Source organism: Dendrobates tinctorius, unplaced genomic scaffold (assembly GCF_039654945.1).
Source record: "Dendrobates tinctorius isolate UK_male_01 unplaced genomic scaffold, ASM3965494v1 ptg000082l, whole genome shotgun sequence".
Classification (NCBI taxonomy): Eukaryota; Metazoa; Chordata; class Amphibia; order Anura; family Dendrobatidae; genus Dendrobates; species Dendrobates tinctorius.
In genome coordinates, this window is record NW_027361750.1 from 2,575,526 (window position 1) to 2,591,071 (window position 15,546).

General features: G+C 41.1%; 1 protein-coding gene across 3 annotated transcripts in view; it reads left to right on the plus strand.

Annotated features, from left to right (window-relative positions):
* Nucleotides 1-15,546, plus strand: part of TRPA1 (transient receptor potential cation channel subfamily A member 1) — a 255,109-nt gene that overhangs the window by 171,826 nt on the left and 67,737 nt on the right. For all 3 annotated transcript variants that reach the window (XM_073583844.1, XM_073583843.1, XM_073583845.1), the window contains 3 exons: nt 2,928-3,018; nt 4,982-5,041; nt 9,029-9,160. In XM_073583844.1, the coding sequence (XP_073439945.1) occupies nt 2,928-3,018; nt 4,982-5,041; nt 9,029-9,160 (283 nt within the window). The remainder of the gene's footprint in view (nt 1-2,927; nt 3,019-4,981; nt 5,042-9,028; nt 9,161-15,546) is intronic.

A 15,546-nucleotide genomic window follows, 5' to 3' on the forward strand; every position in this document is an offset into this window, starting at 1 on the left:
CAGATTTGTAAACATTTGCTTTGGGAGGAAAAGGGGTCTAAATAACCCTATTTAGGTGTCTCCCTGCCTGACAGCGGAGCTTTTACACCCTACGTTACTCTGGTGCCCCCGCTCCACGTGGGCTGACCCTTACTGACCCCTACACTTCTCACCCAGAAAGAGGAAAGAGGGTGTCAGAACATATGGCCAAGGGAGACAGGAGTAATAACTTAGAATTATCCCTGAAAAAATCCCCCCCCAAAGACAAAAAATGTAGTAATAATAATAATAATAATAATAATAATAATAATAATAACAAAAAAAAATGTATCTGCAAACTGATGTATACAGTGTATGGGATAATAGTGCATTAGCAAAGGCAGTTGCAAGTAAAGGGGGCAAGATATCAATCAGAACAGATACACAATCATTTAAATGTTCTTAAGCAGCATTAATGTACATTTCTCACATCACAAAACGCTGCTATTGCCTCTAATCCCCAACAACACATTTTTCATATTGCATCATGCCCAAAACAATGAGCCATTGATCGATCAGGCTCAAAATTGCACTGTCCCAAAAAAAAAAAAAATCATCAAATTAACAAATATGTAAAAACTTAGCTCATGGCCACTGAAAAATCACCTCAATATATATAGTAGGCGGGGTGATAGTACTTTGACAAAGGCAGTTTCAAATAACGGGGGTAAGGTATCAATCAAAACAGATATACAACCATCTGAGTATTCTTAAACAGCATTAATAAACATTTCTCAAATCACCAACCGCTGCTATTACCTCTAATCCCCCATAACAGCATATTTTCATATTGCTTCATGCCCAAAAACAATAAGCCATTGATCACCCGGCTCAAATTGCACTATCCCCAAGTATTAAATCAACAAAATTGACAAATATGTAAGAACTTAGCTCATGGCCAATGAAAAATCGCCTCGACGCGTTTCCCTCCCGTAAAAGGAGTTCATCAGGAGGCCCATGATGTATTATGAATGCTCCCTCCGAGCATCAGATGTCATGCCTGGTTGCAGGTATCAAAATACTATCACCCCACCTACTATATATATTGAGGTGATTTTTCAGTGGCCATGAGCTAAGTTTTTACATATTTGTTAATTTGCTGATTTTTTTTTTTTTTTTTTTTTGGGACAGTGCAATTTTGAGCCTGATCGATCAATGGCTCATTGTTTTGGGCATGATGCAATATGAAAAATGTGTTGTTGGGGATTAGAGGCAATAGCAGCGTTTTGTGACGTGAGAAATGTACATTAATGCTGCTTAAGAACATTTAAATGATTGTGTATCTGTTCTGATTGATATCTTACCCCCTTTACTTGCAAGTGCCTTTGCTAATGCACTATTATCCCATACACTGTATACATCAGTTTGCAGATACATTTTATTTTTTTTTTTATTATTATTATTAAAACATTTTTTGTCTTTGGGGGGGATTTTTTCAGGGATAATTCTAAGTTATTACCCCTGTCTCCCTTGGCCATATGTTCTGACACCCTCTTTCCTCTTTCTGGGTGAGAAGTGTAGGGGTCAGTAAGGGTCAGCCCACGTGGAGCGGGGGCACCAGAGTAACGTAGGGTGTAAAAGCTCCGCTGTCAGGCAGGGAGACACCTAAATAGGGTTATTTAGACCCCTTTTCCTCCCAAAGCAAATGTTTACAAATCTGCCAAAAATTAGAGTTTTTTCCAGTTACTATTCCTTATATTTTTGTCTTGGTGGTTTGTGGCATGGGGTTATTATCTATTATATTTTTGTCCCCGGCCATCTGTTGTACTCCAAGCTGATGTCATTTAGATAGGAGTCAACAGGGTGATTAGGGAGAGCCGCCGAGGAGCGGGGGCGCCATTTGCGTATCAAGAGGGTGCCAACCTCCGCTGTCAGGTAGGAGAGAGATATAGGGCCCTATAGGGACAAATAGGTTTGTGACCCTCTACCTGACATTGGAACGACTCTCTAGTGTTTGTGGCTGGATTTTGAAAATCAGCAATAAGCCTATTTTTGTTTGCCTGTTTCTTGAAGTTTTGAAAACTTTTTAATGATTGGTTAATAAAGTATCTTTTAAGGATTAATTTTTTTGTATATGAGCCGTTGAATAATTAATCCAGAATTATATTTATTAAGAATTTTTCTACCACGCCATGCCAGCACTCCTTGCAGACACCATAGCTGACACTCCAGGGATCTCACTGAGCTGCCTGTGACTCTCCTTTAGCTCCATCCTTCACCCAGGCTTGCTTGCAAATGAATACTTTATCACCAACAGTTATTAACACACCTGATACTCTCTTATAGAGCTATCACACCTGATACATAATTACGTGCACAAACTAAGGTAACCAAAGTGTAATGACCCTAATGGCCACCGGGGCAAAACCACCTTTGGCACACAGCCAAGGGGAAAAAATGGTTACTTTGTGCAACCTGGATCATGACAAGTAGCCTAGAGAGGGACCATTGTTTTTGGGGCCCCTGGCTAAAAAAATCTGCCCCCAGCCACCTCAGAAAAGGTGACTCCGGTCTTATATATAGAGCTATGTGTGGTGTCTGGTGTTGCAAATAACAGAATCTAATTTGCAGCACCAGTCACAAACATTGGACATGACTGATGCTAGCTATGCATGAATGAAGTAGTCTCATCACTAGTTAGGACTCTTTTTATTTTATTTATCCTTTTTTATTTAATCTAGTGAGTGTACTGTGTGAGAGATTTTATCGAAGTTATTTCTTATTAAGTTACCTTTGAAAAAGTCAATGTAGTTGATTGTGCAAATATGTAAATGTGCATGTAGAGATGTAACAAGTGCCAACGATACTATTCGTGGGGTGTTGGACTTTTTTACTTTTGCTATATCTGTATATATGCAGAACTTTGGTGTTGGCAGATATAATTTCATATCATTGCTGTTTTATTGTAGGTGGGAGGAAGTGCTTGTTACATTTTCAGACAGTTCTGCTTATAAGTGTCCAATTCTGGAAATGGTAAATTATCTACCAGAAAGCTTAAAGGTGAGGATTTTGTTGAACATGATAAAAAATATACATCTGTAATTTGTGCTTATATTAAACTATATCGGCGCCAGGATTTTGCTATGTAATCTGAGGCCAGTGTCAGACATGCGAGAAACTTGCACGAGTCTCGCATCTCAATACCCAGCACTGCCATCGGCACTCGGACTGGAGTGTGCAGCTGCATGTATTTCTATGCAGCTGAGTGCTCTGGTCCCGAGTGCCGGGTATTGAGATGCGAGACCTGTGCGAGTTTCTTGCAAGTCTGAACCTGGCCTTAGAGCAGCATGATGTAGGAGCTTATTTTCTGATTCCAGTGATATGTCAATTACTGGGTGATTTGCAGTTATTTTGTTAAAATCACTTTATCTGCTACAGATCTATCATTTCTCTGAATACCGAGCGCTGCATAACCCGGCCTACACCACTGAATAGCAGCTTTCTGCCTATGCACAGTGTAGGCATAAAACTGCCAATCAGTGTTGGCGGCAGAGTTATACAGAGCTCATGAATATGCTTGACTACTGGGCAGAAGGTTTACTAGTCGTCTAATGATAAAATCAAGGATTTATCAACAGGATATTATTAAAATTAAACTGAGCAGCTCAGTAAGTGACACAGCACTGGAATCAGGATCTCTGTCTGCACATTATCCTGCTCCCAGATCAGGTGGCAAAAACCTGGTGACAGATTCCCTTTTATTGTTTGTTATTGGCTTGCTTATATGTGAAATTATGGCATGTTGCATATTACCAAGTCTACAGCATACTTCATATATTGCAGATTTCTCCTGGATTGTTGCCACAGATTTATGGCATACTCAAAGAAAACTCCACATCGAAATCTGTGTGAAACATATTTTCAGTGAAATTGCAATATACATAGTGTAAATATATTTTTACCAAACCTGACTACAGGAGAGACTAATAGAAAATTCTGTTGTGTCCACCAGTCCCTAATTCAGCAGCGCAGAAAGATTAAGCTGGTAAATAGGAGTTGTTTTTTTTTACATAGTTGCATATTTTTGAGATTCGAAACCCCTAAAGCGGTTAAAAGGCAGGTTCTGCTTGGAGGTAGAGAGTAAGGCTATGTGCACATGTTGAGTAAATGGATGCAGAAATTTCTGCATCATTTCTGCTTCTCTTGGCAGGAAAAACGTAGCTGCAAAAATGCACTTTTTGGTGCATTTTTTGCCTGCGTTTTTTGACCGCTTTGAGCAAAAAACATTGGCAAAAATGCACAGAGAATTGACAAGCTGCAGATTATTTTCTTCACCAAATCTGCAAGTCAAAAATACTCAATATGTACATAACACTTCTGGTTTCTCATTCACTTTGCTGGCATCAGGATTGCTTTGGGTTTTGCTAGCAAATCTGCATGGCAAAAATGCACCAAATCAACAACGTGTGCACAAGTCCTAAAAGACGCCGGTGGCATCTCAAGAACAGTGGCAAAACCATCATTTTTTCTCATTTGCTTTGTCTCTTTCCTCATGTGCAGGCACTGCAGGACCTTAGGTATCCATGGTTACGACCACTGATATAGCGACAGTTAGTTAGCTAGTTGCTAGTGGTTGTAACTATGGATACCTAAGGTCCTGCAATGCCTGCACATGAGGAAAAGAGACATTGTAAATTAGAAAAACTATACTACATTTCTAATTGGAGATGTTTGCCAATATTATTATTATATATACTACATATTAGGATAGGATCCTGGAAATGGGAGTACCTCTTTAAGTTTATATTTCCTGTAGTTAAATTAAGCTGAATAAAAACCTGCTTAGTATTTAGGCTGACAATTATGTTGTAGATATAAAAGGGTGAAATCTGCTGGAAAATCTGAATGAAAACTTACAGCAAAATCCCCATGCAATGTGTATTTGGGGTTATATCTGCAGGAGAAAATCTCTCTACTTATGAACTTAACCATAACCATGTTGTGATTTTACTTTGCCTTCTAGACTCTGTTGGATAGATGTATGATTGAATCACAAGGGGACAAGAAAAACTGGGATTATTATGTGAGTTCCCACAGTGCACATTGTGTTAGCTATCGTTTATTGCTTTATATTGCCCTATGTGCATATGCTCTACTGCACAAAAGTTTTAGACACATGTAAAAAAAAAAGCTGCAAATTAAGAATGCCGTGTTAATAGTTTACTTTTAGCAATGAACAAAAGGCAAAGTGAATGAACAATCTAAATCAAATCAATCTTTGGGGTGACCGCCCTTTGCATTAAAATTATCATTAAAGCATCAATTCTTCAAGGTACAGTGGTGTTAGGAACGGCGGAACGCACTAAATAAAAATAATAATAAAGTTCGTTCGCTGCCCGGGGTTCACCGTGCAGTAGGTGTTACAACCGCTGCTGAGTAATGGCAGACGAGCAATATGGCGGTATAATGCGCACGGGTTCAACTTCACCCGAAGTGCGCAGAGCGGGCTCTGTTCACACACAGAGGCGCCACAACAAAAACATACAAAAAAAGGCTGAGCCTGTTAGAGTCACAGACCTCAGGTAAATGCACACACGGTATCAGGTCACAGGAGCAGGAACTAAGACAGAGGGGCTGCGTCACCTACCGTGAGTGCGGCGTTGCTACTGCGAATGCCAAGAAGGGCTGCAACTGCAGCGCGGCGCAGGACACTGCCGCTGGAGGACACAGCTGCAAAGCAGGCTCTATGTCGGACGCTATCGCAGAGGTGCGGTGTGCACAGTGGCCTAAGGCTTGCCACAGACTGGCGCAGACTACTGAGCTAATTCCCTAATCACATGCGTAATATCAGAGGGAAGGGGTTTCATAATAAGTCAGTCACCAGAATCATTCATCCGTCACTATTCACACATAGCAGTATAGTCTATACTAGCGCATGGCGGAACGGCCATGCGTGCTTTTTATAGCAGCCGGGACCTTCCGGAAGCTTCCAGATCTCCGAGATGGACCAATGAGATCTGGAGCAGGACCTGAGCACATGACTCCCGATCTCCAATGGGAAACCGTCTCATGAGCATGCTCAGTAGGAGGACAGAGGGACTTAGCCCCTGGAGAGATTTGCTGCAAGGCAATCTCCTCTGCGGTAGATAAAGAGCAAGAGACCGTAGAATGTAAGGGTCTGGATTCCTGCAGAGCAGACGCAGGAACCTGACTCCTAACAAGTGGTACACAGTTTTTGAAGGAACTCGGCAGGGAGGTTGTTCCCAACATCATGGAGAGCCACAGTGTTCGCATGCACAAATCCTTCTCTCTCTTCTTTGAGACAGACTCGATGATGTTGAGATCAGTGGCTCTGTTGTGGCCATATCATCACTTCCTCTTTATGCTGAAACTAGTTCTTAATGACTTTGTCTGTATATTTTAGGTCAGTGTTATTCTTCAATATAAATTTTGATCCAATCAGATGCATTTCTGATGTTATTACATTATAAATAGCCAACATTGGAATCATAGATGCACTGGTTGACCAAGGAAAATTAGTGCAGCAAAAAAAAGTACATTATACTTTCCTGTGAAATAGGAAGATGTTCAGCAGTGCCAGCAGCTCAGATCTGGCTGAAATCAGCTACAAGTTAAGAAATGATAAAGGTTGCACCATGATTTACCAAGAATGATTACTCTAGATCTAGAACATTGAAACTGCATTACTGCCATAGAAAATGGCATTTTCTATGGCAGTAATGCAGTTTCAGTGTCATAGAAAATGGCATTTTCTATGGCAGTAATGCAGTTTCAGTGTCATAGAAAATGGCATTTTCTATGGCAGTAATGCAGTTTCTATGTTTTAGAGTAATCATTCTTGGTAAATCATGGTGCAACCTTTATCTTTTTTTTAACTAATATGCTTTTTTTGGTTGGCACCTGTTCACACTAGCTTGGATGTGCTGGTCTTTTTCTCTATTTGTATGAAACCAGCTACACCCATGTATTGTTCAAAATAGTCAGGCCAAAAGTGGTTTTCATTTAAGAATAAAAGCTATACCTTCAACATGGAAGCAAGGTCAATGACTTAACTGTGTACAAAACCATAAGAATTGGGAAGCCGATGCTCTGGACTGAGTCGAAATGTGACATTTTTGGCTGGAACAGAGGGTAGCTGGACAGCAGTAAAGCATGATGGAGATTACTTGCTAATATGAGACTACATTTCATCAAATGGAGTTGGAAATTTGGTCAATCTTAATGGTGTCCTCTATTGTAAGAAATACAGGCAGATATTTGTCTACCATGCAGTATCAATTAGGGAGGAGTCTGGCTCCAAATTTTTTCTGCAGCAGGACAACTCCAAACAAGATTTGTGCAAGTCTACATGCACAGAAGATAGATCTGTGGTTTGTCCTCCAAGATGTTTGTAACCACCTCCTTGCTGAGTTCATCTAAAACTGTGTGCAAGTGTACCTAGAGGAAAAGATGCTGCTTTGAAGTCAAAGTGAGAATTAATTTAAAGGGTTTTTTTTTGTTTATTCACCTTTACATTTTATTAATTGGCAAAAATCTAAAAATAGTCTATTAGCTCTTCAATTTTTGAAAGCATTCTTTCTTATCAGCAGTTTTTCCACACCTGCCAAAAACTTTTGCAAAGTATTGTATATATTGATATATATTGCTCAAAGAGAGTGACACATAGCACACAACACCAGCGCTATTATTCCTGGTATAATTAAAAATACAACAACATTAAGCGTTGATGGGATAAGTGAGGCTACGGTGGTATCTGTCGTAAATGTAAACACATCTTATTCAGTCACCATCTGGCGCTATAATTTATTGTTTTGTCTCTGACATTGAGAACAATGGAAAATGATGTATCTGAGAAAAGGTGAATGTGTATGGAGGTTTGCTCCTGGGCTGTCCAAAACAAATGCTGCAAAATCATGTGTGAGGACATAATCACGGAAATGGCCGAGAGTCACAAATGTTATTAAATAGATCTTTTAGACTTTAAGAGGCTTGTGTACTTTATTTTGGAAATCAATGTTAAGGTGCAGTTAGGAACTCTTGTTCCCGGTCATTGTGCAGTCTAAGGCTAGCGTCACACTAGTGTTTTGTAGCGCTGCAGATGGTAGCCTATTTCCTTCTTCCATCCTCCATGAAGCCCTGCCCACTGCCGAACCTCTTCCTTCAGCTCCGCCTACATCTGAATGCGTCCTGCGTACCCTATCTTTAACATTGAGTACGCAGGCCATGCGGATGTATGCGGATGCCTCCGCATGCATCGTTTTGATGCTGCACCAAACACAACGTGTTGCATTTTGCTGCCGTCTGCACAGCATCAAAATATCAAAATGATGCATGCAGAGGCATCCGCATAGCCTGCGTACCCAATGTTAAAGATAGGGTACGCAGGATGCATGCAGATGTAGGTGGAGATGAAGAAAGAGGTGAGGCAGTGGGCGGGGCTTCACGGAGGAAGAAGGCTGCCATCCGCAGCCCTGCTAAACGATAGTGTGAAACTAGCTTAAGAACGCTCGTTATCAAATAACGGTGCAGTATAAATCACCTAATCTACACGCTAAATGCTTGTTTGATCTTTTCATTTGCTTAAAATAATCATTGTTAATAGCAGCACATCGTGCAAAGTAAAAAGGACATGTGGTGGTGACAACAAGGACAGCCTATGTGCATATTACGATCAATTACTAACTAAATTTTACATAAAACTACATCAGTCCTGAATATAGAGAACCAAGTAAAACAAATTAGTCAAAAATATTAGACCATGATATTTTTAAGTGAGGAAAATGATCTAATATCACATGTCTGTGAGTGGGGAAAGTTTGTGAATCTTTAGGATTATCAGATTATTTGAAGGTGAAATTAATGTCTGGTGGTTTTTGAGCAAGGGAGTAACAATCACGTGTGAACTAAATATGATCGTATGGTGAAACATTTTCTGCACTCTCAGGAAAAATCAAATATTTGAATCTGTGCATGGATGAATAACAATGTAGGCAGCAGAGATTTAGATATCATAATTAGCAAATTTTAATTAACTTTTTTTGTTCCTAAGGTTGAGTACAACTTCCGGTACCTACAATGCCCTCTCACCTTTAAGAAATCAAGGAAAGGCTACACAAACCTAGCAGCCAACAAAAACCAGACAGCCAACAAAGTTTATTATGAGCCTCTCACCACTTTAAATGTAAGTCAATGTGTTTCTGAGTTTGCTTTGATGTATGAGTCATGAGGTTATTTTATGTGGACAGAGATGAGCGAATCATCTGAATTTATAAATCGTCAAATTTTTCCCAAAGTTCAATTCATAGTGGAAAAATTTGTACAATCACATAATTAAAAAGCCTCTAAGTGCCTGTAAAATATGTTTAGACCACTATGAGTTAAGCTACAAGTCAATTGAACATGTTTTCAGCTCTGTAATAGAAACAAAGGTTTTTTTTTTTTAAGTGGAGAAATCCAGCACCAGAACAAAAAATATATGTAAAAAACTATTTCAACGACCTGGCTACTCGAAAGTGGATGGTAATCAGAGGTAGACAACACTGTAGTATAAGAATTTTTTGGATACCTAAATTGTATAAATGGTGTAGGATTTCTACTCACTCAGATGGGGTTTGAGGTAGGCAAGGGAAGCGGATTCAGTAAAACGTCCGGGTTGGTTTATTAAAACTTCCATAAGCTGCTGAGAGTACCAAAAAAACCTGACTTTTCCGGCACAAAGTGAAACATAATAAATAGTTTATACAGTAGTGCGGGTTCGCCCGCTTGGGTTAGAGTCCAGATTTAGAGTCCTTTAGCAAAGACAAGCAATACTGGAGGTCTGTACACCTTCTCGCACAGACACTGAATGAAACAACTGGTCTCCTTTTAATGTGCTGTACCATGCCCCTGGGGTGGGGATATGTGAGCAGCCAGTCCCACCTGTCTCTTTGACTGTTCGTAAGCTGGGCCATGGACATGCTGTATTAACTCTCTCAGCACTGCGTGTGCTGGAGCCTGCTTTTCCAGACTAACGTCACTGAGCCTACCAGCCTTGATAATACACATCTCTCCTCAAGGACCTGTCAGGCGGTCATCTTGCATATCCCCAGTGCCCAAAGCCAGTGGGCTTGGCACCTTCTGCCATCAAAGAATAGATTCTCGAGAAAGCGTCAACATTGCCATATAGTTTTCCGGACCTATGCTGTATATGGAAGAAAAAATCCTGAAGTGCTAGGAAACACCTGGTAACTAGGGCATTGTTCCCCTTCTCCTCCATCCACCTCAGAAGGGCATGGTATGATACTAGCCTTGATTTCCTGGCTAAAAGGTTGTACATTAGATTGTTCAATGCCCACTGGATGGCCAGTCATTCCTTCTCCACTATGTAGTAGTTCTTCTAGCAGGATGACAGCTTACAGTAGATATATTATGAGGTGCTCTGCCCCGTTCAAATCTTGTGATAAGACATTGTCCAGCCCAACAACTGACACATCCATCTGGACCATAAACTTCTTAGAAAAATCCAGTGCCACCAACACTAGCTTCAGTCCCTGGAAGACCGTCTCATCTTCTGGAGATGACATAGCCTTAGCTGACTTCGTCCCCTTAAGGAGATACATCAGAGGGGCTGCTATCATGGCAAAGTTAGGGATAGTGTCCCACAATGCCCAGAAATGCTCTGACATGCTTCTTTCCGAGAGGTTGTGGCCAACTCTGGATCATATCAACTTTATTTGTGGCTTGATTTAACCCCTTCCTATGGCATAGCCTAGGTATTTTTCTTCCTCCATTCCCATGGGACATTTCTTCGGGTTTACAAGAAACCATTAGAGCATCAAGTATCGACAGGACTTTGCTTAGGTGACCTCCCCAATCCTGGCTGAAATCATGATGTCATCCAGGTAGGTGGCATACTTCTTGTGGGGAGCTAGGATCCGGTCCTAGGCTCTCTGGAAGGTAGCTGAAGCTCCTTGCAACCCAAACCGCATCCTTGGGTATTGGAAGCAACTGTCTGGTGTTGAGAATAGTCTTCTCTTTGGAATCTTGGGACATGGGATTTTCCCAATACCCTTTTCGTGAGGTGAAGTCTGGTAATGTGTAGGGGCAGCCCTAGCCTTTCAATCAGTTCATTGACATGGGGCATTTGATATGTATTGAAATTAGAGATCTCATTTAGCTTACTATAGTCATTGTAAAACTACCCTTTTCCATCTGGTTTCAGCACTAAGGCTGTGGGACAGGACCAGCCACTCTTGTACATTTCAATGACTCCTAGGCTCAGCATCAGCTTCACCTCTTTCGAGATCACCTCAATCTGATACTGCTTCAAGTTCACCCGAACATGCGGCTCTGATATGAGAGCCTCATGCTCTATGATCAGAGTACAGCCCGGTAATTCTGAGAACAGGAGATTCCACCGGCTCCCTGGCTTAATCAGGTTTACTTGGTACCCCTGATAGGGCTTCATAGCTGATGTTCACTTTTTCAACTACTTCATAGGGGCCCTGCCACTTTGGCCAGAAATTTGCTTTCCACTGTAGTTACCAGGACCAGAACCCGATCCACAGTCTTTAAGTGTCTCACCCTCACCGATCTAATGTGCACCCTCGACTGTGCCTCTTGTGCTTTAAGGAAGTGTTTTTTAACAATGAGCAATTCTCTCTCTTACATCTGGCCACTTGTTCAATTACACGCCTGTAGGATGTAGGCTCCGCCTCCCAGGTTTCCTTCGCCAGATCCACAAGTCCACAGAGGTGTCAGCCATACAACAGTTCAAATGTGGGGAAACCAGTAGAGAGCTATGGAATGCCTCTGATGGAGAATAAAAGATATGGCAGGAGACAGTCCCAGTCTCAACTGTCTTTCTGTATCATGGCCTTCGAGCTTTTATTAAAACCAAACCGTTCATCTTTCGATGGTAGATTGAGGTCCCGAGTTGTGTGATGTGCAGGGTTTTGAATAACTCTCTCATCACCTTTGATATAAATGGAGTCTATTGAGACATTAGAAACTCCTTAGGCAATACCGATCTGGAAAAGATATCAACCAACTCCTGACCTATACACTTGGAGTAGGAGTTTCGTAGTGGTACGGCCTCCAGATACCGTGTAGAGTAGTCCAGGACCACCAGGATATACAGATTCCCTCTGGCAGACTTAACAGGGGTCCCACTAGTTTAAATGGAACCTCAATGATTGGCAATGGCTCTAAGGGACTACAGAAGTGAGCCACTTGGGAGGTCAGCTGGCATGTGGTATAGGACCTTTAATTATTCATGATTTCTCAGTGGCAACCTGGTCAGTAGAACATCTAGAGTATCTGTTCCTGGGTTTTGTCTACCTCCAGATGATCCCCTATCATGAGTATTAGCCATATCTAACACCTTGCGTCTATATGCCCCTGGCATCAATAACTGCTTGATTATCTTACCCCTCTGCTTGGTGACCTGATATAGTACCTCCCAATTTATGGCAAAAATAACGATATCGGGTGTCAGCCCCCAACTCCTGAGCAAAACCATTGAGTACAGTCACATTATCAAATGCCCCTTTCAGAGTTAAATTAATGGGTTGAGTGGTTCCAAAGCTTCCCCTGGACACTTCCAGGTCTGGGATGTTGGCCTATGGAGATCCTGCCTCATCCTCTTCACCAACAAGCACACAAAATGGAAAGTTGGCAGCTGTGGCTTGCAACAAGGTTTCTTTAAGAGCAGCCAGGCTGTCGTCAGACCAACCAGGATTTCTCCCTCTAGTACCAGAATAAAGCCAAGTCCTGTCCTATTATAACAGGATATAATAGGTCCTTGACTGCACCAACCTCATGGGACTTGGTGCTGTAGTGTGTGTCTTTGACCACTCTGGCCACAAGGTAGTCTTTAGCGTCCCCATCGATACAGCATCTTCCCAGGAATTACAGGAATTAGCCAATGAGGAATTTAAGCCCTCACTAAGGTTACCAAAGTTCCTGAGTCCAACAGACCAGTCATTTGCACTTTGTTCACTCATATGGGACATGCCTATGGCCCCACAACTCGTTGAGGGACAGTATTGCAGGCAAGGTATGCAAAATATGAGCAGCGCCTATGCTACAGTCCATTGGCTCAGTGGTCATGGAGCAACAGGCAGCTATGTGGCCTGGGGTGTGACACCTTCAACAAATCACATTATAATATGTGACCTTTGGCAACAAATCTGACTCTTCCTGGGCCCTCGGACACCCACTGGATGTAACTCTAGTTCCTTCTTTTGGATGTCAGACCCCCTTTCAGAATCCCAGTATGGTGATGTTAAAAACCTTGCCTCCCCAAGGAGCTCTTGACTGCCTGGTACCTTTCGACCATAGCTCATCTGGTCATTGGCATTCCTGGGACCTCCCTTGGCAACCGAGGATTGCGCTGACTCTCATCTGCGCTGAGATGAAGATTCAGGTTGCAACCACTTTTGAGCCAAGTATAGAAGGTTGAACCTTTGAGACTGTGGAGTTTTTTCACGGTAATGCACCTATGTGGTGCACCTATTGCGCCCTACAAATCAGTCACTCCTCAACAAGAGTGAGATATTTTCCTTTTTTGGGGGGTTTGCAGATAGCTTGCTAATTACAAAATGATTAGGCAATTACGAAGGCTTTTTTAATCAAGATTTTCAAAAAATGATCCTCTTTTTCCTGGACACTGAACAAGAGTACTGTTTTGAATGTAGAGAAGTTAGGGCTTGTTGTCACTGATTTTCTTTTTAAATTGCTCTATTTTGAGAGCTGTTTCTTACAGAAACATGAGAGAATGATCACCAACAACAGTAGTGCTGTCCACCACTATACACCACAGTGGCCAACCAGAAGATGCATGACTGGCGTGGGTGCAGTGGCTACAGGAGAAACAGCATTCTAGAGAGTTAGGATAGGGCAACCAGCAAGTCCGAACAGAAAAAAGAAAAAAAATTAAAGCGTGAACAGTTGCAAGCTGCTATGTCTGCATAACATACAAGCAAGAGGGAGAGGCATGTTTGATAAATATCACATTTATCCGATCAAAGAAAGGTACAGCTTGTTGTGGCTTGTGGGCTCTCATGAATTGGAACAGTATATTTTATATAGCAGTAGGACAGTCCAAATTTCATATATTCAATGTCTGCATACATATTATCACTTACAGAGTGCTGCTGTATTCTTTTGTTTGCAGCTTAAAATGTTATACAGGTGAAATACACTCTTTAAACCCCACTTTCAATCTCTGACAGCAGTGTTGAAATGGAACGCCTGCCAGTGCTCCACAATCGGCTATGGCAACCATCAACCTGCCCCCCGTCTCTGCCATCTTAGTACTTCTGTGAAGGAACCCAAGATATTCACTATACATTGCAAAACTATTATATTGCAATTTACAGTATAAGTGACCAGACCTCTGTCTGTTTAAGTCTCCCAGAAAGATTAAAAGATAAAGTAAAAAATACATCCACTTTTTAAATATATAAAAAAAATTGAATCATCTTCCTTTTCCCTTATTAAATTCACAATGATAACAAACAGGATTCCTTTTTATTTCTTTATTTTTAAATGCCGGTCTAACAAAATATAAAATTAACCCATTTGATAAAAGCCTTAACAAGACCAGTAATCATAACAGCAGAACTGCGTTTTTTCGGCCACCACTCCTCCCTATAAAAATGCAGAAAAAATATCTACATTTTTTTCACAACTTCATTAAAAAAATGATTATGCTAGTTTGGTATCTATGTAATTGTACTGACCTGGAGAATAAGAATAATCATGTTCCAGAGTAATTTTTGCTACAGAATGAACGGTGAACAAACTGAAAACAAAACATGGCAGAATTGCATTCTTTTCAAAATTGCACTTGGATTTTCTTTCAATGTTCCAGGGCATGGAATGCTAAAATTAATGATGAAATTCAATACCATAACTATTTCCACTAAAAAACGTCCTCATACAGTTATGTAGACAGAAAAAAAAATAGTTATGACTCTTGGAATATGGGGAGGAAAACAAAAATAAAAATGAAATATTGTCCGGTACTTAAAGGGAATATCTCACCATAATTTTTGCTTCCCCAGCTGACAGCAGCATGATATAGAGCAGAGACTCTGATAAAATGACTGTATAATCTGCTGCAGATCTAACAGTTTTTTGAATGCTAAGCTCTGTATAACTCTGCCTACATCACTGATTCATAGCTTTCAGGGTGCACTGTGCATAGGCAGAAAGCTACCAATCTGTGCTGGGGGCCGGGTTGCACAGAGCTCGTGAATAAGGAGGACTATGTGGCTTCAGGTTCATTAGTCCTTTAGTGATAATCTCCTGCTGAAACTGTGATTTTTACCAAATACACAGGAATCAGCTAAGCAAGTACATCGCTGGAATCAGGGTCTCTGTCTCTACATCATGTTGCTCTCAGATTAATAGACAAAAACCTTGTGACATATTCCCTTTCAGGAGTTAAAAGGCAAAACAGAGGGGAGCTTCTAATCAAGGGATTCAAGCTTGTGGTCAATGCCAGTAGCAATGTGTGCTGGTATGATGGGGGGAGGGGAGAAGTTCCTGTATCTATAGAGGAATGCTGATGAAGAGAAATCA